Source organism: Danio aesculapii, chromosome 9, assembly GCF_903798145.1.
Source record: "Danio aesculapii chromosome 9, fDanAes4.1, whole genome shotgun sequence".
Classification (NCBI taxonomy): Eukaryota; Metazoa; Chordata; class Actinopteri; order Cypriniformes; family Danionidae; genus Danio; species Danio aesculapii.
Genome location: NC_079443.1, coordinates 30,891,280 through 30,915,622, shown reverse-complemented (window position 1 = coordinate 30,915,622; position 24,343 = coordinate 30,891,280). Strand labels below are relative to the sequence as shown.

Genomic DNA, 24,343 nt, shown 5'->3' with positions numbered 1-24,343 from the left:
TTAAAAGGGCAATGCAAAGGGAATGCAATTGTCAATGTAAGGATCGCTAAAACTGAATTGTAAAAAAAACTTGAAAGCAAATTACACCTAAGAGAAATGACCTTAATGCTTTTTTTAAAAATTATTCTGAGTTTAAATGTTGGAATGTTCTAAACTAATAAGGCATAGAGGGATAACTGGTAATAAAACACAACCAGGAACTGTGCTTCTAACTACAGCTCTAGAGGTACAGTTGGAAACATTTGCCACGCAGTTTGCAAGTGTTTTTTTAATGATGGATTTGGGAAACGCAAAGTTAACAAACTACCTTAGTTGGCTAACAATGGTTTTTGGAAACGCACCCCAGGTCCCCATTTGTACATTAAAGGTACATATTTATACCTAAAAAGTACAATTGTGTTCTGCATAATACCTTAAACATACAAAAGTATAGCCTTCAGGTACAAAAATGTTCATTTAAGGTACCAACGTGCACCTGTAAGGTACAAAAGTGTACTTTTTGAAAAGGTACAGCCCCAGTGACAGCTTTTGTCCCTTTATTTATTAGTGTGCATGATGTGCAAATTACAAATACTCAAATTACTGTACCTTTTCTCAGAAAGTTACTAAGTAGTTTTAAAGATGTGTACTTTTAGTTTCCCTTGAGTACATTTTAGTACAGTATCGGTACTTTTACTCCACTACTTACCTTCAAACTGCAGTCAAATCGCATCATAATGAACAACCTTAATACATGCAGCAAACTGTTTGGAACCATTATTAGTGTCCAAGAAAATACTTTACACGCAATGACCCAGAGACAGTTTAGACTGAATGTCACTGATGAAAAGATGAAGGATATTTAATGTATGATGACCGAAATGTCCTTAAACAATAACTAAATGCATTACAGAATGTTAAGTTTACATGCACACACACACAAATGTAGACGCATCAACCTTTCTAAGCGTAATACTCACTACTCTTGGGTACATTTAAAAGGGCTACTTTTTACTTAAACTTTGAATAATATTTACAACAGATACTTTAACTTTACTTGCAGTACATTTTTGGGCAAGTGATGATACTTTTACTTGAGTATGATATTTCAGTACTCTTTCCACCACTGGTACTACAACTATACTAAAGCCATGACAAAATATGTAATTTCATGTTTTAGAAAACATTAGTAACCATAGTCTTTCAGTATAATCTAGATTTGAACATAAATGCAGTGTATGTTAGCTGGTGGGCAGCTTGTTGTTCTGAGTAATTTTTAGCGAGCTGAAATCAATCATGTAAATAAGAATGAATGACGTTTAGTCTGAGTGATGCTGTGTGGTCAGTATATGAACAATAGGATTTGCACATTTCAGAATAAAATGTGAGTGTGCTTGTGGGTGGTTGCTATTCTGATGTTTTTTTTTTTTTCTTAGTTTGTTGCTATGTGGTTGCTAAGGTGTCCTGAGTGGCGTTTTAAAGCAAAAAACCCCCTGGAAGCCATGGTTTACTGTGAGTTTTAGACCAGATGTGGGATGTAGTTATACGTGACACCGAGAAGAAGTGGTTTACATGTACCTGGCAAGGTTTCATAAAATAAGCACTCATAAATTTATAGCTGTGTCTCATTTTCGAAGGCTGCACCCCCTGGAGATGCATTTGTCTGCTGCTTACGTCATTGAAGCTGTCTCGTTTAGAAAAAAGCATTACACTGCAGTGAAATTACAGTAATTTACACCTCACTAGAATTAGTCAATTTTATTGTGCTTACTTTACTTAAATGGGGGATATTTTTGACATATATGGGCGACAGGATGCACCTCTGGAGACCGCAGCCTTCAAAATGAGACAAAGGCATTGGTAACAGAGTAATCTTCAGGAATGTGTTGCAGAATGATTGCCAAGCAGGACACTGATGAAAATGATTATGATGTGATGAGGTCACATGAGTGTGCTTTTAATGTAAACTGCCTGAGTTTAATGTTAACCCTCATAATCCATCTGCATAGTGTTTTCATTTTCATTATTCTGAAAAGTTGAGAGTTACCGGTATTAATCCCTGTGGAATGATTGGCATTTAATTAAATTCTGTTGACGCAATGTTGCTCAAAAATTGTACAGATTTACGAAAGCGACATAGTTATTTCTAACATAAATATTACTCTAAACAAGACACAAACAAACTACATTTGCTTCCATAAACAGGTGTACTTCATTGTACATTTATGTGTATCAATAAACCAATCTAACTAGATATCTATTTCAGTATATCTTCATAGATCATTTAATAACAGGTATTTTTGACAGATTAAAAGGACTTATAATTTAAAAAATCTGTTTTATAAGGGGTTTAAACATAGTTGTGTGCCAAGAATAGGTGAATATAGCCAGCCTCTAATGGTAAAAATTTATTAATTCTATTTTTTCTAATCACACTTCATAAAAATAGCCTGAATAAACACTTTAATTAACGTTCTCCCTTTGTACATGTCATTGAAGTTGGAAAATCCTGCCCATTGGTGACGATCCCTCCCTCATTAGCATAGAAGGTTAGTCTTGTTTTTGAATCTGCTACTATACTAACACATAGGCATTTGCAGCTCTGCCCTCATTTAAATTTAAAGTGACAGTCACCAAAATGTCACAATTATGATTAAAGCATATAAGGCATAGTTTAAAGACCTAAAAACATTATATGTGTGGTATTTTGTGCTGAAACTTCAAATACACACTCTTTATACAATTTTACATCTTGTTAAAATGGGAATAAAAGGGTGCCCTTTGGGTGTTTCATACTAAACATTACTAGAAAAACAAGTTGTCATGAACACTCTCTGGATTTGGCATGGTAATAAAAATGTATATGGTATTGTTGATGTATTGGTGTTGGTGGTATAGATCTGTTACGCTGCTACTGCTGTTTTGATTATTAGGGCAGAGCAGATACTGATACCTGCTACTGCAATTATATAAACAGACATGCTGTCTGAGAATATAACACGCTGCTTCTGCAAACATAGTGTACATGTAACCCCCATAGCAGGTTTAAACACAGGTGGAGCTGGGGTGGAGCAGGGTCTCCGAAAACTCGCCATAGCTTAAATAGTATAGAATGACGCAGAGCTTTTAAACTGATGAGGAGAAAGCTGCTTGGCTGCCGAGGTGACCTACACCATGTAGTTAATGACAGACCTATCAGCCTGCACACGCATAGAGTTTCATGCCAGACATTTTACTTATTTTTAGGGTCCTAGTGCATTTTAAAGTTTAAACGAGTGGTCCACATTGTTTTTTTAAAGTTTGGTTGTGTTTATAAGATGAAAATCAATATGTGGTCATGCTTCATTTGTAGAAAATTACATTATTTTTTCATATATCTTAGTTTGATTATATACAGCTACTCAGCTAACATGAAAACTACTGTCATATTTCCAAGTTCCTCTGAAAGACCCGCCCTCAAGAGGTTCTGATTGGTCAGCTAACATAATGTGCTGTGATTCACGGATTGGCTCCACATCACCATGTCACGCCCCTACAAGCACGCGATTTTGCGCTGTGCAAACAGCCGTATTAGTTTGAGCCTGAATCAGACAGAAAATGAAGAGGACACAGCTGAACCTCACACCTGCCCCCTAAGATAAAATCTCACAAGTGTCTTTCACATATATTCAGAATAAGCATGTGTAAGTAATATGAAACGTTCACATATCTTTTGTAAGTTTGTTTTTTGAGATGTAAAACGCACAGAAAGCATCTGCATAGAGAGACACTGTCACTCTAGTGAAGATTGTGGCTGCTTACAGCAGTTTGATGGATAAATATGAATTTGTAGCTAAATTGTTAACAGTGCCAAACAGCATTTCCTGTTGGTTACATCCTTGTTTACATCGTCGCTACAACATACCGTTAACACTAGAAACTGTGCATGTCATAGATCAATTTTAATGAATAAAAATACTTCCAGGTTGTGGCTCACAATCCACAGCTTCGTCGGTTGGAGGAGTTTTTAGCCGAATCCAACACTGAACTGAGAGAAATTCTGGAAGTTCTCCTTTGCCAAATGCTAGAGCTATATATTTTTTTATAATTCTCTGGAACATAATTCAAGTTAAACTGTAAGCACTATTCCTTTTTGTTGTGTCCTTTGGAAGCCCAAATACAGAAACAGAACAAGCTCTGTGGAAATAGCAGCGTTTGGACGCCATTTTAGCTTTCTCTGCTATAACATTACAGCACCTCTTGCCATGCTCCTTTGCTGCACGGGGAATATGCGCATGGTGAATGCACGTAACCTGAAGCATTTGTGATCTCACTAGCCCAGATGTATTTTTTGTAGCCCCCAAACTTTGTTCACTGTAGACTTTGCTAAGCTAACTCTGTAAAAGCCAATGTCTCCCTTTACATTGAACATTGATATATTATATTGAGCGTGTTATACTATAGATGTTGTTTATGTTCACACAGCTACATTACACATCATCTAAAGTTTAAAATATGATATTGTAGTGGACCACCCCTTTAAAATTTCTTAAAATGGTTACTTATGTATCTATCACAAATCAAAACGAAGCTGAATGCATTGTTAGGGTTAAAAAAAAAAAACACTACAAACAAATTGGTTGCTGAAGTACTTTCAGTGTTTTTACCATATTGCTATGCTGCTAGGTTGTTATTTACTAACCCAGCTCAAATCAGACAAACCTATACAGTATTGTTCAAGCTAAGCCACTTCACCAGTTTCTTTCACCTGAAAATGATATAGTCATTTAAAGAGTGTTCACTATAAGAGTAAGATGTTTAAAAAAAGCACTTGTCAAACACGCCCTCTATTGTTATAAAAAAAAAGTCATCCTGCCCCGAACTCATGCCATTGGTTGAGTGTGAAGTTGAAATGTCGGGCCGCTGAAGCAAACAGAGCAATGTTTGACAGCGTCAGCGTGTTTACCCTCCTCGGGAAGTCAGTCTGCTGGGTTTTAACATCGACAAAATTACACACTTCACCTTTAAATCCTGTTCTTGGCAGAGGAGATGTGAATGCAGGTCTGGACGTGGGAAGCTGCTGCTTGTATGTTGCCCATATGACATGTGCGGTTTCTCTCTGTGTCTCCGTCAGGCTGGAGAGGAAGATGACAGCTCTCAACCCAGTGCTGTTCCTGCTCTGCGGCGTCTCTGTGTCTCTGTCTCTGAAGGTGGTGTCAAAAAGAGGCTCAGGTATGTCCAATTCCTGTCTGTCTCTCTCTCTCTCATTACTCAGTGAGGGCTCGCTCTTCGCATTAAAGTGTAACATCAAATATTATTTCACGGCGTAATGAAAGCTGCCGTGCTAAACCGCTCTCGTGGGCCATGTGACTGTACATATTAAAGCTTAATTTAATGCAGCATTGATGGTGAAGGTCACTCTTGTGTGCTCAGACAGTGAAAGTGTGCGTGTGAGAGTGTGTGTGTGCGTGTGTGTGTGTGCGTGTGTGCGTGCGTGTGTGCGTGTGTGTGTGCGTGTGTGTGCGTGTGTGTGTGTGTGTGTGTGTGTGTGTTTTCCTTTACGCACAAGTAGGCACATAATCGCCAAACTTCACATACACACACTAACGGGAACACATGTAAACACACACACATACAATTTGCAACAGAGAACAGGTTGGGAAGAGAGCAGTGCCAGCCCATCTGTCAGAGGTGATACTCTAATGTGTGTGAGGGAGGGTGTGTGTGTGGGGGTGTGGGTGTTTAAGGGAGCGCGAAAAGTGTGTGTGTGTCTGACTGGGAAAAAGCGCACAAAATGTGAGCCAAGACCACCATGTACTCCAGATAATTAGGTGCAGGGAGGTGTTGTGAGTTCAGCTGCAGTTTGATGTTCCTCAGGACCAAAAATTTGTATTTCCTGTTATCTCGCTTTTCTCCTGGAGTATAATGGCGACAAAAGAAGAGATGCTCATTTGCTGAAACTTGAGGCATTCAGTGGAAATGAGCTAAATGTGTGAACCCTATTGCGGCGTCGGATAAAGAAATGCTTATTATATACAGTCTGATGGAAAGAGACGGGAGTCTTTTAAGGACAGATTCGGTACCTTAGAGTCAGCATGAAATGGCATTCGTAACCCATTATACTTGTGTAAGGATGCATATTTCCTGAATGAAACGGGATATTCAAGCGCGGAAAACTGTTGAGAATGGGTTGATTTTGTTGGTAAGGACTTGATTGGGTTGTGAAAAGTGGATGTTATGCATGTCAGAATGAACCGTGATCTGAATGAGTGTTTGCTGCAATTGTCCCTAAATGGCTATTTGGTTATTGGATATCCAATCTAGTCCAGCATTATACAAAAGCCCGAAGAGTCTAAGTAGAATCGAGCCACAAGGAAAGTCATTTCAGAGGAGGAATTGTGATTAAAAGGTACCTTTTGGAAAAAACGGGCAATGTTGAAAATTGCACAGTGAAAACAGGGACATATATTTAAAGATATTACATTTTAATCATCTAAATATGTTCAACAGAGGTTCTTTTCCCTCTGTCTTGGGCACTGTCTTGCTACTTGTTGAAACTACTTATTTAAAATGAGCTGAAACAACTTAATTCTTCAGATTTGTTTTGGACCACTTGATTGTTTTATGTTCAACCCATTTAAATTGGTAAAAACAATTGAAGGATTATTAACAATTTTATCTTGTATCTGTCAAAATATCATGATTTCTGCATATCCTGGTTGTATTTGTATGCCTATAATGTTTGTCCTTAATATTTTGGCCAATATTAGCAGTAACTTCATTTTAACATCGGTTTCTTACATAAACCACTGTCAAAAACAGTTTTCCTTTACTGGGATAATCATGCGCATGAGAGGTAGGCTAAGGACATACCCTGACTATATCCTATAAAAGATTGATGCTTTTTTGAATATATTTGAATTTCCCTCGTGTCTGTATTTCAATCTCAGTCTTATGGGATCCTGTGAACCTGTCATTTATTTGTTTGCAGCTCCTTTAAGATGATTTTTTAAAATCTAACAACAGTTAAGTTTTAACTTTATACATTTATGTTGGGACAACATTAAAGAATTTTGTGTGATCCAGCATTGATTTAACAGAGGAGTTAGTAAATTAAAGGTGCAATATGTACGTTTAACTCCCAGTGGTTGAACTAAGTATTGCACTCCTGGTTCAAAACACATGCAAGAGCAGGTTGCCAGATTGACAACACCAACAAAGGCTGATTTAAATCGTGTTCTATATAAAAGCAACGGCACGTGATAGAAGGAATATTTTCATGTTAAAAGGAGTTTTTGTCCTAACCAACACCTGAAATTGATATTTTAGAAACGGCTTCTATTTTTTGCAGCTGAACAACAGGATAAACAGACAATGTTTACCTCCGGTACACCTCATTTGCTTTATTCATTGTTAAATGCAAATAATTTGAGTTTGAAAGCCAAACTTACATGACATTTATTGTCATACTATTTTAAAATTAAAATAAACCGTTTGAAATTGAGCTTTAGAATTGTGACTCAGTGCAAGCCAACACATATCAGTGATTCAGCATATACATTTAATTATGTAAAAAGTTTTAATATGTATTAATCAGATTATAAACCTTACCATTTTGTTTGAGTGCAGTGAGTGTACATTTTCTGTGCTTCTGAATGGCTGTATTTAAAATTCTGTCATGTTGCGTCTGGTGCAAACAGGCTTATTACTGCAAATCCAGCCATGTAGCATGTTGTTAGGACACAGGGTTACAATGTACCGGCTCACCTAATGTTTGCGCTCACAATATTTATTTATAGTTATTTGCTAATTAATAATCACCTCACATGGAACTACTACTGTCCACCGGAGATTGCATTTTGTTTGTGGATGCATGATTTGAGACCCTTCATGACTGAATGAATCACACCAAGGCAACTCGAGGTTCTGAAATATAATTGGCTAAAGTGGCATTGGGCAGATTAAAGAGACCAAAACAAAGACAGATGTTCCGGCATGTAACGCACATTTTCAAAACAGAATAACTGACTTCAGCAAGATGTTCAACAAGAATGTTCACTTGACATGTTACTTAAATATCTGCAGACATTTATGCTTTAGAAGAGTCAAAAACAGCACATTTAAGTTTGACATATTTGTGTGAACTTACCCTTTCCGTTAAAATTGTCCACCATGCAATCCAGGTGTACTAAAATACAAGTCTGCCTACATTTCATCTAAACTGCAAACACACAGCTATATATTTATAGCATCGCATATACAAGGTGAAACGAACACTTCATAGGCAGTAAAACATCAACATCTTTTGTTCCTTTTGTTCCAATAATTACGGGGCAGATTATAGTGACTAAAGACTTAGTTTTATGCAAGACACTGCACAAGATATGTTATGACCTCGAAACGCTTTCACACAGTTCATGATTTGTAAACTAATTCATTTTAATGTATGCTCCACATACAGTAATCTTCTCTATACAGATAAAGACAATATTATTAGCTCTCCTGTGAAAATGTAATTCTTTTTTTAATATTCTCTATATGACGTTTAACAGAGCATTTCCTGTTCTCTTTTTTACTTCTAGAGGAAAACGTATTTTTTTAATTTGTTGGAAATTAAAACTAAAATATCTTACAAAATGTAAAAAATGCTGTAAAGTAAATATTATTAGCCCCTTAAGATTTTTTTGTTTGCTACAGAACAAAGCATTGTTGCTCAATGGCTTGCCTGATTAAACTAACTTGCCTAGTTAAACTAATTAAATTATTTAAGCCTTTAAATAGCATTTTTAATAGCATCTTGCAAGACAGCTAGTAAAATATTATGTAGTGTTATCATGGAAAAAGTTACTAGAAATTAGTTAATAAAGCTAAATTTTTTAAAAATGTGTTGAGGAAAAAAAGGCTTCTCTCAGTTAAACAGCACTTGGGAAATATTACAATTTCATAGGATGGCTAAAAACTTGGCCTTCAACAGTAACACTGCTCTTATAGGAGTGCTAAAAAACACAAGTCCTAATAAATAAGCTCAAAAACATGTAGGAGCAAGTTAAAAAGGCATGGTTGCTTCAGTAAGTGTGTTTTTATCTCATGTTTGCAATGGCTAACACTATCAGTGAGCTTTAGCCTAGGGTTAATGTAGGTGAGACGTTATTTTTTTAAGCATGATTGAGTATTAACCTTTTGGTTGTACTCATTTCTGAACCGGCAAGATACGTACAACAAACACAGTCACTTTAACTTTCAGAGAAGATTAAATATGCTATTTAGTGCCAGACACCGGACATTAAGTTTTGGGACTGCCATCAAATGTGCTGTTAGCACTGCAATATTGGTTTTTGTGACTGTTTTGTATCCACAGGCAGAGTTTTTATGACACTGTGTTGTTTAATAAAAACACACATCTGGGCAAAGGAGAAAGAATTATAGCTTACAGTGCCTCTTGTGGATGCGTCGTCTGAAAAGTGTAGCGAAGTGTGTGCAGAGCAATGTGTTTTCTGCTTTTGCTGCAATACAGGGAAGGTTTTACAATGGGCCTGGGTTCATGGAGGCATTTTACCATCAGTTATCAGTTCCATTGCACAAATGTGTTTGCATAAAGCCACGAATAACTTATTTCATAACCGAAGGTTATCTGATAATAAAAGGGTTACTGAAATAATGAGTGCAATTTGATTTGTTATGTGCTTTCAACGTACACAGCAAAAAATAACCATCTAAACACAACAAATAAATGGATGAGTTGAGAAGATACAGATTAGAAACATGTCAAAATGTCTGCCAGTGCAGTAAGATAATTATACGTGCAAGATTTGATCTTAAAAGGGAAAAATGTCTTGATACTAGATTCAACAAACAGGACAATTCCTTTTAATTTAAAAGGAACTTAAAATTCATATACACTTAAAAAATGCTTTTCTTACTTAGTCTTGTTTCTAGTGCAAAAATCTAAAGGTTTTTAAATCAAGAATAACTTTCTAGACAAGCAAAAATATTGTCTTGTTTTAAGAATTAATGTCAAAATTAAGCAGGTTTTTCCTTAAAACAGTCAAAATAATCTCTCAGTGAGGTAAGCAAAATAATCTTATGTGAAAGCGAAAACAAGATCATTTTTTTATGCCATTGGCAGATTATTTTGTTTGTTTTAAGGGGAAAAGACTTTTTGGCATATTATTTTTCAAAACAAGACTACTAAACCAAAGACTACTAAGCATTTTTCACAATATGTATTCTTAAAATGAGCCAAAGTATTTACACTTACCAGATTATTGCATGAATTAAATCAGGATCACACATACGCTACCTGACAAAAGTCCTGTCGTTGTAAGAGCAACAAAAATAACTTGATTCTAGTTGATCATTTGGAAAAATGGCTGGAACTGTGGAACTGCATCTCAATCATCACAAATGCTGCAGAAGACCTATTGGAACCTGCATGGACACAAGATTGGTGTCATGTTTTGGGGTTACACTCAGTATGGGGGGGGGGAGGTGCAGGAGATCTGCACAGTGGATGGCAGCATCAACAGCATGAGGTATCAAGACATTTGTGTGTCCTATTACATTACAAACCACAGGAGAGGGCAAATTCTTCAGCAGGATAATGCTCCTTCTCATACTTCAACCTCCACAACAAAGTTCCTGAAAGCAAAGAAGGTCAAGGTGCTCCAGCATTGGCCAGCCCAGTCACCAGACATAAACATTATTGAGCATGTCTGGGGTAAGATGAAGGAGGAGTCATTGAAGATGAATCCAAATAATCTAGATGATCTCCGGGACTCCTGCAAGAACGCTTTCTTTGCCATTCCAGATGACTTTATTAATAAGTTGGGAGATTCAGAGATGTACGGATGCAGTCCTCCAAGCTCATGGGAGTCATACACAATATTTATTCTTTTTCTACTGCACAACGACCATGATATTCTAATCTGTACATTATTTCTGTTAAGTGACAATACTTTTGTCTAAACAAAGTCAGACCTTACTGTCCTAATTAAATAATTCAAAATCAAGGCATGATCATATTTTATTTTTGTGAAATAAGCGTAATCTAGAGGCCTTTGCCTTTCATATAAGCCACTTCTGATACTAAATGATCAACTAGAAGTCAAGTTATTATTTGCTGTTCCTAAAACTTGCATAAATGACAAGACTTTTGTCAGGTAGTGTACATAAACATGCATTTACATGCATATTATTCAAATTTTTTATTCAAATTAAGACTTGAGAGTAGTTACAATGCAAAATGATTACTTACTGCTCCTAAACATGCTCTAAAAATATGCAACCAAACAGTATGAGTATAAGATTAAGCATTCTTAATGGATAATCTTTAAAAAATGTACTACAGCTAAAATAAAGTCTTAATAATAGAAGTTTGGTCTTAAATGATCTCTTTGATTGCAATTAAGTTAAATGTAAAATACTTAACTTTACCTGTTAATAGCTAAGAAAGAAATAAAAGATATAAAAATATCTTAAAACAATCAGAATAATCTTACCTAGTATTTTAGTCTTAAACCTAGATCAATAAAAAATTTTTGGCTAGAAATACATTTGTAACTGTTGACTAAATAAAGAGTTTTTGCAGCGTATCGACCACAGTATGTAGAACAAAACAGCTTTTTTGGGGGAGCTAATGAGATTTCATGATTTTTGTTTCATAAGCACTCTTCATTTTCCTGGGCTAAAACTTTTTATATATAATGAGCACAAAATCCCTGAGAGCAACTTTAAGAAAGTAAATGGAGTCTATTTTGATTTCATGGTAAAGCAAGTCATCTTGACTAGAACATACAGTACTTGAGTGCAGCCTTGAAAAGACACTCGAAATACACACGTTCAAGTTCACTTAAAGCACAGCCTCGCAGAGACTTTTGACCATGGGGGTGTTGAAGGAACAGCACTTTAAAGGTTTTTTGAAGGCAGTCTAGAATTACAGCAGTGCTGGACTGCCATCGACTGCTCTGCTGCGTGATGAAAGCAAGCTGCAGGTAATGTTTAGATTTGTATGTGCTGGCTTTTCTCATATGGGAATCTACGAGGACAACATCTGTGGCTTGCTGGTGATTACCATAAATAATAATTTAGCTTGCTCCTCTGTTTGTTAAAAAAAATAGGAAATGCATTTATAGTAACACATTGGCATGGAAACTGGGTGAACAGCAGCCCTACAAACAAATCAATCTTTATATATGTGTAAGTACTGTAACTTTTGATTCTTACTTAAATAAAAATGGCTGCTGTTGTTGTTTGGTATCCCGCTCAGCTTCTCTTTCATTATCTCAATTTCCTTTCTTCATTTATTTAAAATATTATTAAAATTGTAAAGAATTTTTTTAAAGAGAACCTGACTCCACCTGCTGAAGGGCCTAGACATGCAACTAGGACCTGCAATTAGCCGGTGAGTATCTGAAAAGAAAACAGTATGTGGTTTAGCATGATTATTAAATCACAAAGGATCTATGGAAATATGTAATGATGTAAAGGCATACCCAGCTCCTGATAGCAGTGTTTTCAGTGTTTTGTTTAGGCGCCCTGCAATTGATCAACATGAACTCCATGTTGCTTGTGCCAAACATCTTCCCATGTTTATAATGAGTAAAATCAGTTGTCAACAAAAGAAGTTCAACAGAGAAAATCCCACCAGAAAAAAAGCTCTGTTTTAACATTTAAAAGCAAAGAAAAACAACAACCATATATTTTCATAATTTGTTATTGTGATATAAAGTAAGTAATATTAATAATGGTGATAAAAAAATTATTATTAAATATACTAAAAATATACTAAAATTATTTATTATTTTCATTATTTAAAATTTGTTATTATTTATACAATTTTTTTTGTTATTATTATTATTATATATTATGTTGTCGTTATTATTATTATTAATATTATTAATATGGCGACACGGTGGCTCAGTGGCTCACCTCACAGCAAGAAGGTCGCTGATTCGAGTCTCGGCTGGGTGAGTTGACATTTATGTGTGGAGTTTGCATGCTCTCCCCATGTTGGCGTGGGTTTTCTCCGGGTATGCTGGTTGGTGGTTCATTGCGCTGTGGCGACCCCTATTGAATAAAGGGACTAAGCCGAAGGAATATAAATTATTATTACTATTATTATTCTTCTTCTTCTTCTTCTTCTTCTTCTTCTTATTATTATTATTATTATTATTGTTGTTATTATTATTATTATTATTATTATTATTATTATTATTGTTGTTGTTGTTGTTGTTGTTGTTGTTGTTGTTGTTGTTGTTATTATTATTATTATTAATTATAATAATAATAATACTTTATTATCATTATTAATAATAGTAATACTTTATTATTATTATTATTATTATTATTATCATTATTATTATTATTATTATTATTATTATTATTATTATTATTACAAAACATTTTACATAAATAATAATAAATTTTATTACCATTGTTATAATTATGAATCATAATACTATTAATGTTGTTGTTGTTGTTAAAATATTACTGGTAAATGTTTAACAATAAGCAAACAATATTTAGCATATTTAATAGTATGTGCTTTTACTGTATATTTATTTAATTTATAAACTTTGACTAATTAATAACAATAATTCTAATAATAATAATGATGATGATTATGATAATAATAAATCCAGTTAAACATTTTCCACTTTATTATGCTTGTTGAAATATTAATTATAATTATTAATAATAAGGCAAGGCAAGGCAAGTTTATTTATATAGCACATTTCAGACACATTGGTAATTCAAAGTGCTTTACATAAATAGGAATAAAAGAGACAAGAAAATAAAAATGATTAAGAGAATTAAAAATTATTCAAACAGATAATAAATCAGAAAAATTGATTAAAAAATTAAAAAGAAAGACAAAACAGTGCGATCTGTCGGACATAGCACAGTGATCATTCAGTAAAGGCACAACTAAAAAAAAATCTTGATTTAAATGTGCTTAATGTTAGAGCACATCTGATCATTTCTAGAAGCTGATTCACCCGGCTTTGACTGAACTCTTAGAATTTCTAATTTACTTGATTCTAATGATCTGAGTGATCTGTTAGGTTTGTATTCAGTGAGCATATCGGTAATTTATTAAGGTCCTAGGACATTAGTATTTTATAGACAAGTATAATGCTTTAAAAATAATGAAATCAATCACACTGTATGCTGTTTCATATCCTACAAAAAAATGATTGACAGCAATTTTCCCAAGTAACCAGCCACTGGCAAGTGTGGCAAAATGTTAGTTTAATGCGTGACATAGTGAGTCCATGTGACAGTGACAGTTGCATACAGCATTCTGTTTCACATAGCAAAAAAAGGTAAGTATGCCATTTGCAGAAAACTTTCTAATTCTGAGCAACTGTTAGGAGCTGCACTCACAGGAATTTCATCACTTATGCATGAGCAGAGGTTCATCCACCTGGAAAAGTAGTCCCACCTCGACTGGACCATTTAGACAACTTTACAGTTTACGTAACAGCATTCATGTAAGAGCTTTAGCAAAAAAAACACAAGCTTCACATACTTCAAATTCTTATATGTGACATTTTGACGAGTCCGGAAGAAGCCTGGAATATTCCTTTAATGAAATGGAGAAGTGCGCTGAAACCTGCGAGAGAGTTTTATTGGACTATCTGCGCGCCGTTCGGCTCAGTGACGCTTCTGACTGTATTGCAGCAGAATCGAAGCTTCAAAGACACTATTAAATGTCAGCCGCATCAACATCACTCTCCATGCTGAAGATGAAATAATAACTCTTTCCCTTTTTCCATCTGATCATCTCAGCAGAGGCCCAAGGCATGGCCCAAACATCAGTGTGTGTGCCTACGTATGTGTGTGCGCTGGCATGACTGTGAGCGACACAAACACACGCACACATCTCATCAGCACAGCATGCATTCCTCTTGATGTGTTTTAAAGGACTTCACAGCTGTAATTGAACAGGGCCATGTTCTGATTGGTTATGAAATATCAAGCTCTAATTGTCTCTTGCATTATGGATTACGAAGATGCTGAAATTTGAATGCAGCTTCATGAAAGGAGATTTGAGAAATGAGGGGAGAAATGTCATCCGTGGACAAAAAGAGGAGCGCGCCTTCTCTAAAGAAATGATTTAAGTCGATTTGAAGATGATTCATCGGTGCATTTTACAAGACTTTTGCCGATAATAGTCATATAAAGCTTGTGAAAAGAACATTTAGTCATTTCATGGAAGGGCAAGACCTTTTAAAAAACAAAAACTCCTTGCAAATGGACTTTAGTCAGGGTAGAGAGCATGTTTAATTTGACGTAAATCAAAAGAAGACCGTGAGTTCGGTCTGTGTAATGAGTTGTGCTGTCTTAGGTGATGTCAGATCTGCACAAAACCAAACCGTTTATTTTTAGAGTTTCTGAACAGTTTTCTGAATGTCGTATTTCTAACGTTTAACATTTAATATACTTAAAATATCCCTCACAGCCTCTTTTTGATCTGAATCAAATAAATATGGCATCTGCCCTGACTAGGTCTCTTCACAGCAATATTTTATTATGGTTATCTATGAAATGCAGGGGATTAAAAGGTGCATTGAAGTCCACCTAGCAAGTACATATTGATGAGTTTGCAGGTCATGATTGCTGTCAGATCAAATCTCTTTGGTTGGAATAAGTACTTTTCTGTTAAAAAAAATCCTCAGATAAACAGAGAATGCACATCAGTCTAGTTTTTTAATTTTGTGTGTCTTTATGCAAATTATTCGTTTGTGCAATGGACCATATGCATGACATGTTTTTAACAAGTTTATAAGACAGTGCACCTGTTATTATTATCAGTGATCCAACGATTCTGGATCGCTAATCCACCATCACATGGATTACATATACTGTCATGCACTACTCACACACCGGTCTCTGTTAGTTCGTGATCACACACACAGCTGTGATTCATCCCCATTGATGACTAGGACTATATACCTATATACAGTTGAAGTCAGAATTATTAGCCCACTGAATTATTAGCCCCCCCTGTCTATTTTTTTACCCAATTTCTGTTTAACAGAGAGAACTCATTTCTAAACATAATAGTTTTTTTTAACTCATTTCTAATAACTGTTTTATTTTATCTTTGCCATGATGACAGTAAATAATATTTGACTTGATATTTTTCAAGACGCTTCTATACAGCTTAAAGTAACATTTAAATGCTTAACTAGATTAATTAGGTTAACTAGGCAGGTTAGGGTAATTGGGCAAGTTACTGTATAATAATGGTTTGTTCTGTAGTCTATCGAAAAAATATAGCTTAAAGGGGCTAATAATTTTGACCTTAAAATGGTTTTTAACAAATTAAAAGCTGCTTTTATTTTTAGCCGAAATAAAACAAATAATACTTTCTCCAGAAAAAAAAAATATTATCAGACATACTGTAAAAATTTCCTTGCTCTGATAAACATCATTTGGGAAATGTTTAAAAAGAAAAAAAAAATCAAAGGGGGGCAAATAATTCTGACTTCAACTCTATATCAGTTTGTTTCCCCTCTCGTTGTCTGTTGTGTTTTCTTTACTCCCATGATAGCTGTGTGTTCCCAGGTTTGTTCTAGTTTTGTTTTGTTCTGATTTGTTTAATAAATATATGTTTAATGCCGTGTTTGGATCCTCATCTTGTCTTTCTCCTTAGCACTACATCTCGTATTGTAACAGCACCATTCCTTTAACTAAACTGACTTTTGCATTCAGTTTTACAGCATAAATCCTTTCTCTCATTGTCTTGATGAAAGCACACCACATAAGAATCGCAGCATCACATTGCTTTGTCGCTTGGACAAACCACATATATCAGATGTCATATTTACTTTGAAACAACAGTCCAAAACAGTTAATAATAATAATAATAATAATAATAATAATAATAATAACATTTTAAATAGAACTTTTCTGGATCCGCCTGGATGATGTGACGGCAGCCATATTGCACCAATAAGGCCATATGGCCATGGTGCCAGCGTTAAACCCCTAGTCTTTTTCAAAGGACATTCTTAAATGTTTAACAACCACAGAGTATAAGGAGACCTCGGTTTAACATCTCACTGAGCAGTATAGAGTCCTCATCAATTTACTGGAGTGTTAGGACCCACACAGATGCCAGGTTGAGCACCCCCTGCTGGTATCACTAACACCACTTCCCGCAGCAACCTAGCTTTCCCATGTGGTCTCCCATCCAGGTACTGACCGGGTGCAGCCCTGCTGAGCTTTAGTGGGCGACCATGTGAGAGTTGCAGAGAGCTAGCAGCCAGCTAAAATCTAATTTAATCTAATTAGAAGACATACAAAATGCCAGTGAGTTAAAGTTTTGTTTAAGATAAATAAAAAAAATTAAAATAAAATAAAAAAAGTTCACCATATGAAGATGGAAAATTAGGTGCATACCAAATCTGTCAATATTGCAACAGAAACCAAACTATTAAACATAAACTTGTGGGATGCCCTATTTCTTTAGGGGGTTTTCACCTTTAATTTGGATAGATTAGTGGAGGTTATAGACAGGAAAGTTTTGGAAGCAGAGAGAGGGGAAGAGTCAGCAAAGGACCTCAAACCGGAAATCAAACTCGGGTCGACGTGAGCACCATGGTGCTATATGTCGGTGCACTTAACCACTAGGCCAAAGGTCTCAAACTCGATTCTTGGAGGGCTGCAGCTCTGCAGTTTTGATCCAACCCTAATCAAACACAGCTGATCCAAAAGATCAAGGAGTTCAAGACCACTAGAGACTATTAAGCAGGTGTGAGTTGGAGGTGGTTAGAGCTAAACTATGCCGAGCTGCGGCCCTCCACAAATTGAGTTTGAGACCATTGCACTAGGCTATTGGCACCGATGGGATGCACTATTTTTATTGTTATCAGACAACGAAAATGCTAAAAACTGGTGCAATTTTTAAGTAAACCTTAAAAATTGTTTTAGATTTTTATCTTAAATATCGTTTATTGAAGTGTATGTCTTTTTATTGTTAGATTTATTATTGTAGAAAAGTGGTATTTATAAAATTTGATCTGATTTTGCCATGAAATAGCTAGGGAAGCTGATATGGCAATAAATCCAAAACTCTCTTTCTTTTCATTCCATTACTTTAAATACCTGAATGATTGTTGTCATCCGCTAACTGATAAACAGAAGTGTGGAATGTTGAACACTTCATGCAGTCAATGGTCTCATCTTTGCTCATGTAGTGTAAGCGGACGGGTTATTGTGTGCTAAGGTTGGATAACTTTATTTATTTATTGTGAATTGTGCAAACCTCCTACATACTGTAAGTGATTGTGCCACCTCCCGAAGGTTATAATCATGAATGATGGGTACGATTTGGTTGTTTGGTAATTTATTTTACTAATTTTCAACCTCTTGAATGGGTTTGAATATCGTTTTTTGAATATCATTTGTTCCACAATTCTAAACTCATACACTACACTGTTGAGTATGAGTGCATAAGTGCACAGTGTTATAGGACATCATTTGGGACACAACTTATTTTGAAAAGCTGGAGTTGTGTAAAAACTGTTATAGATGTGGAGGACGCAACACAGTCTGGTGTACATCCAGTTGTACATCATTGATATTGACCTTAGGCACAGTGTACCATATATCAAACTGTTTATTATTTTATTGCGGTTGTACATTATATATTTTATGCATGCAGCTCTTAGTTTATTTAAAAAGTTTTTACTGTAAATAAAAAAGTCAGCTGGATCCATTGCATGCATCATGTTTTCTCACTCACATGAACAAATGAACATTCCTAGATCTTTAATGGTGGCGCACCATCCTTTGGGGTCCATATCGGTATCAGTCAATATATGCTTATTTTTAAAGTTATCTATATCAGCCCATTAAGAAAGTAATTGATCAGCTGATTAATGATGGATTATATCTGCTGGATGAACTGCTTAAGATCTGTGCTGCTGATCATGACATTTTTGATTGGTGATTTCTACATAATGTGACATTTTGCACACAGCAGGTGCGCACTTTACAAGTGTTTAGGGAAGACGGTGTCAGCAGCGTTGGAGAAAGAAGATTTTGGAAAAGAACGATCTGTTTTCGATGCATTTGTCTTCTTTTCTGCAGTTAAGGTTTTAAAATAAAATCAGCTGTCTGCTGTATTTGCTTCAATTTTGTTTTTATAACCAAAAAATTATCATATCCATCTTTCGTTTCTTCTTTAAATACTGCCACCTAGTGGTGTGGATGCAGCATTCAGTCACATGCAGCACAACAGGCGTAACATGAAGGGGCCTTAGGGGCGTAACTTGTAGTACGTTAGAGGCATAACTTGAAGTTATGAGGACATGTCAGATCTTTTAAAGAAAGTTTATGTTGGAAAAAAAGTTTAGGGATACAAGTAGAGCTTGCTCGTTTTTACACATATATTTAAAATATTTTGCTAAGAAATATCTAAAATATATATATTTTTATTACTCATTTTTTATTGTATTATTGAATGTTCATTCATTCATTCATTCATTCATTTTGTTTTCGGCTTAGCCCCTTTATTAATCTGGGGTTGCCACAGCAGAATGAACCGCCAACTTATACAGAATATGTTTTACGCAGCGGATGCCCTTCCAGCCACAACCCACCACTGGGAAACATCCATAAACACTCATTCACACACACACTCCTACACTCCTCAATTTTTAGCATACCCAGTTCACCTATACCACATGTCTTTGGACTGTGCCGGAAACTGAAGGAAACTCACGCGAACATGGGAAGAACATGCAAACTTCACACAGAAATGCCAACTGACCTAGATGAGGTTCGAACCAGCAACCTTCTTGCTGGTGCTACCCACTGTCCCACCGCATCGCCCATTATTGAATGTATTAAATGATAATAATTTTTTTTGATAGAGCAAATAAAAATCTTTTCCATCTGGTCCATTTTGAAAAATTCCTTAGCATTTAGCCCTTTATGAGTCTAATATTTCATTCATAATGGTCTTAAAAATGTCTTTAAAAGTCTTAAATTTAACTTAGTGAAACCTGCAGAAACCCTGTATTAACGTCTACACCTACTCCACACCTAAAACCAACCATCACAGTTATTAACGTCTACACCTTCCCCAAACCTTAAATTAACCATCATATTTATTAATGTTTACACCTACACTAACCCTTAGCCCAACCATTACAGTTATAATTTCAATACCTACCACAACCCTAAATCCAACCATCACAGTTATTAACATCTACACCTTCCCCAAACCTTAAATTAACCATCATATTTATTAATGTCTACACCTACACTAACCCTTAACCCAACCATCACAGTTATTAACTTCTACACCTTCTCCAAACCTTAAATGAACCATCATAGTTATTAATGTCTACACCAACACCAACCCTTAACCCAACCATTACAGTTATACCGTCTATAACTATCACAACCCCAAAGCTAACCATAACAGTTTTTAACGTCTACACTTTCCCCAAACCTAAACTAACCATCATATTTATTAATGTCTACACTTACTACAACCCTTGACACAATCATCATAGTTTTTAACGTACAGCCACGAGTTGCAGAGGCTTTCATATTTGACATGCTCGTCATTATACTGTTATTTGCAAGCACAGGGAGTGACGCCGAGTAGGCTAACTGTCATGACAAAACAGATGAAGAAGTCAGCAAGGGGAGTTGCATGGTGGAGTTGCTACTTGAATGAATTTATCAAATGATTTGGTTGTGGATAAATTTGGAGAAAACTCATGAAAACATTTGATGAAAATGTTCTCTGGTCAGTGTTTCCGCCATCTTGCCAACAACATCTCGTTGTGACATCTCGCATGGTTCAATGGGATCTCGATAACTGCAAGTTACGCCTCCCTAACTTTCTACAAGATACACCCCTTCATCTTATCACTGGGGGGGTCTTGCAGTTTGCAGACAGATACACTTGGCACAGCATGCTGAAGAAATCTGTATTTGTGGCCATGATTTAACAAATATATTCCTATGAATTCCTGATCAGCACATTTTATCCATTTGCCTCCATTTTTTTAAACAAATATTTACTTTTATAAAATAATTAGTTCCCTCATTTTACTAAATCGTGGCCATTTTGTAATAATTCTTTAATTTACCTTAAAATAAAGAAGGAAATTAGTTCAGCATGGCTAAGACAAAGCAATGAGTTAATTCTTAATTTGGGTCCACAGTTTAACTAAAATAAGTGAATAATTATTTTTCCACATCATATTTCTGCCTCCGTAATTAAGCAGTGGAGTCTGGTCATGTGATCCTGCAGGGTGACAAAAGATTGTGAAAAGTTCTATTACTTTACATGAACAACATTTTTAATGAGGGAAACTTCGAGACTCGAGGGGTGATATAGCATGATAAGCTAAAGATGTTTGTATCTGAAAATCTAGTGAGGGAAATCTGTGAGTGTTTATACAGTAAATGTGAAAGTCTGACAATATAAATGACAGAAATTCCAATTAAAAGAATCCAGCGCAACTCAGACACGCTCAAACACACATACACACATGCAGTTCATCCTGTCTCATTAAGCACACTATAGTTCCCCTCGCTCTCTCTCAATCTATGTCTGTTTTTTAAATGCTAATGATGGATTAGCCCATGCTCTGGCCTCAGGATTTTCTCTCTTTATTCCCGTGTTTGTTTCAGTTCTCACTCTCAGGTCTCTCTCTTTTCTCTCGCTGTCATGTTGCTGTGACCCACAGACCCTCTCTCTTTATGAGAGCCAATGAAAGGCCTCCGACGATAGAAAAGACTTCAATCGCTCTTTTCTCCATCTTAGTCAACTGAAGGAATTTTTCCATTATTCCTGTCGGAGCTGTGAGAAAATCGCTCTCCCCAATTGGTTAACAGGCCACCTGCTCGCCCGGCGAACCTGCTCGACCTCCGTCACCATGGCAAGCCAGAGGCGGAGGTGAGCGGTGGAGAGGTATGGGAAAAGATCAGGGATGAACAGGCGCTCTATTGTCCAACAGAGACCTGCCGGAGGTTAGCGGAAACCCGGAAAGGTCGAGGAAAGGTCGAAACAAGGAAGACGCTCGGTCGGCCCAGCATGTCGTCATGGAAATGTCCTCGATTTGCCTGATGCTTTCTGACTAAGACAAATTAGCAGCAGACAAAGCGATTTTTGCGATCGCTGATCCGGTAAGACTCCATGGGAGCAGTAAATATATAAGAGCTGCAGTGCATTGTGGGAGATTAAAATCACTTGTTTGGCCCAAAACACATCAGCTTAGAAATATGGGGTACATAATGAGTTTATATGAATATACCTACTCAAAACAGCTATAACCGTAAAGCAGGGAGAAGCAAAGGAGCCCCGTTCCACCTCTTCCTCTCACTCCCTCCCTCTCTTTCTGTCTCTACAGAGAGCTGTAGGAAATGGAAATGCACACTTTATGGGTCTGGGTGATTGGATTTGCATGGCGTCAAGCCAGCCCAAACACACACACACACAAACACACACGCTAAGACACAAAGTGTCTGAGAGAGCAGTGGTAACTCAAAGTCAACATGACAGTTTTACTGGGGTGCAGTTGCTCTCAGTGTCTAAAGCAAACAGCCATTTACTGTTGCACTAAATAGCGACTAGCATTTGCCCTCAATATCAGAGAGAAAAATTACCATCTCGGATTTAAGCAGGGAATGGGGAAATTAGAAACCAGCGTTTGAGTTTCCTCTTAAAAGAATGGCCTTTAATGCGCGCTTGCGTCGAAAGAGCCAATCGAGATTGTCAAAATGAATTTCAGATTCCTCCAAGCATGATTATATGCCGTATCTCCCAATTACAAATAACTGTTTCATCTTTGAAACTCCCATTCTCTTGTTTAATGGAAAACAGGACTCGCAGTGCGTGCGCTCAGACCTTCTTTCTTTTTTTTCCTCTTCTTTTTTTGTCCAAACTCTTGTGTTTATTTCCGAATGCAGCGAATTGCTGGTGATTATGGCTGAAAAGCCATTTTTACGGGAGTCTGCTGTGTTCAGAAGTGCTCACCGTTTTACCGCGACACTCCAAATTGGCTTTAGACGCATTTCAGGTTTCTTTTGAAGGGCTTCTGGAATCCTTCTCGAGTCTGTCGAATTCAGCACTAGCCCACCTGTGGCAGGATGACAGCGCATGGCGTACTTGTGATTTACTGCGTTTGATCACAGGCCTTTGCCAAGTCTTATTAAGATGTTCCAATTTAAGTAAGCGCTAGATATACTCAATATCCTTAAATGGCTCTTTGTTAAAGCAGAACATTTGAATTAAATGAGATACAATGGTTAATTTAATATTACTGTAATTGACTCCAGTGGTCGGGCATTGCAGGCTAATATCACAGAGGAGGACTGCCTTCTGGTTGAAAGAGAGCGAGAGACAGGAGGACAGAGTAAGAGTGACAAAGACAGAGAGTGAATGTTACGAGACCTCCAGGGATGAGGTGACCTACAATTAGTGACAGTAACATGATAACTCAGGGCCAACAGCAGTCCATTAGCATATTTCATAATTGATTACAGAATATCTTCGGAGGACGAATATTTATTCAGACCTAGTTAGGGCCAATTTGAGGGCGAATTAATGAGGAAACGAGGCTTAAAACGAGACCTGTGCTTTCTTTTTCTTCACTTTTCCGTTAGATGTTGCATTATGCAATTATGTAAATTCAAGGTTGATGGCTGCGGAGGAAAACAAACTCCATAACAAATATTCATCCCCTGTGACCATAACAGAAGATACCAGTCTGTTGAGTGTTCTTAACTCTTTGTAACGAAACATTTGTCATATACTGTATCTCATACAGTATGTCCATAAACTGTACTTCTCTTTTACGGCAAGTTTAACATTTAATCTATAAACTGCCAGTATCTATTGTCATATGACTAGTACTTTTTTTTTTAAAGTACCTTTTAATATGGGTTATTATTATTAGATAGTAGTACTTATTTCTTTGATGCGAATACTTGGTCATTAAAAGAATTTCAATATTTATTTCAATAGTAAAAGTGATATTGTGATGATAATAATACTCATGCATATTAAACAGATACTCAACCCAACATTTGGTAAACAAAACCAACCACTGTTAAAAAGTGCAATTTTTATTTAATTTAAAAAATAACCCAATGATGGGTTTATCCATATTTAACTCTTTGGGTTACATTATCTTGGCACTTTTACAGTGTACTAGAACTTATTCATTACATACTTGTAACATATGGAGTCAGAGTGACAATGGAGGTTAGGGTCCAAATGCAATTTATCAACTCTGAGTTAGAATAGGAGCATCAGGGTAATCCAAAAGTGTTGTTAACAGGCAAAATGGTTGACACAGGTGGCAAAACAACTAGGGATGGCTGACGTGAAACTGACACAGTTTCGAGA

General features: G+C 36.2%; 1 protein-coding gene across 2 annotated transcripts in view; it reads left to right on the top strand.

Annotated features, from left to right (window-relative positions):
* il1rapl1a (interleukin 1 receptor accessory protein-like 1a) overlaps nt 1-24,343 on the top strand; it is a 155,845-nt gene that overhangs the window by 24,978 nt on the left and 106,524 nt on the right. For both annotated transcript variants that reach the window (XM_056465742.1, XM_056465741.1), the window contains exon 2: nt 5,093-5,190. In XM_056465742.1, coding sequence (XP_056321717.1) covers nt 5,106-5,190 — 85 coding nt within the window. In that variant the 5' untranslated portion in view covers nt 5,093-5,105. The remainder of the gene's footprint in view (nt 1-5,092; nt 5,191-24,343) is intronic.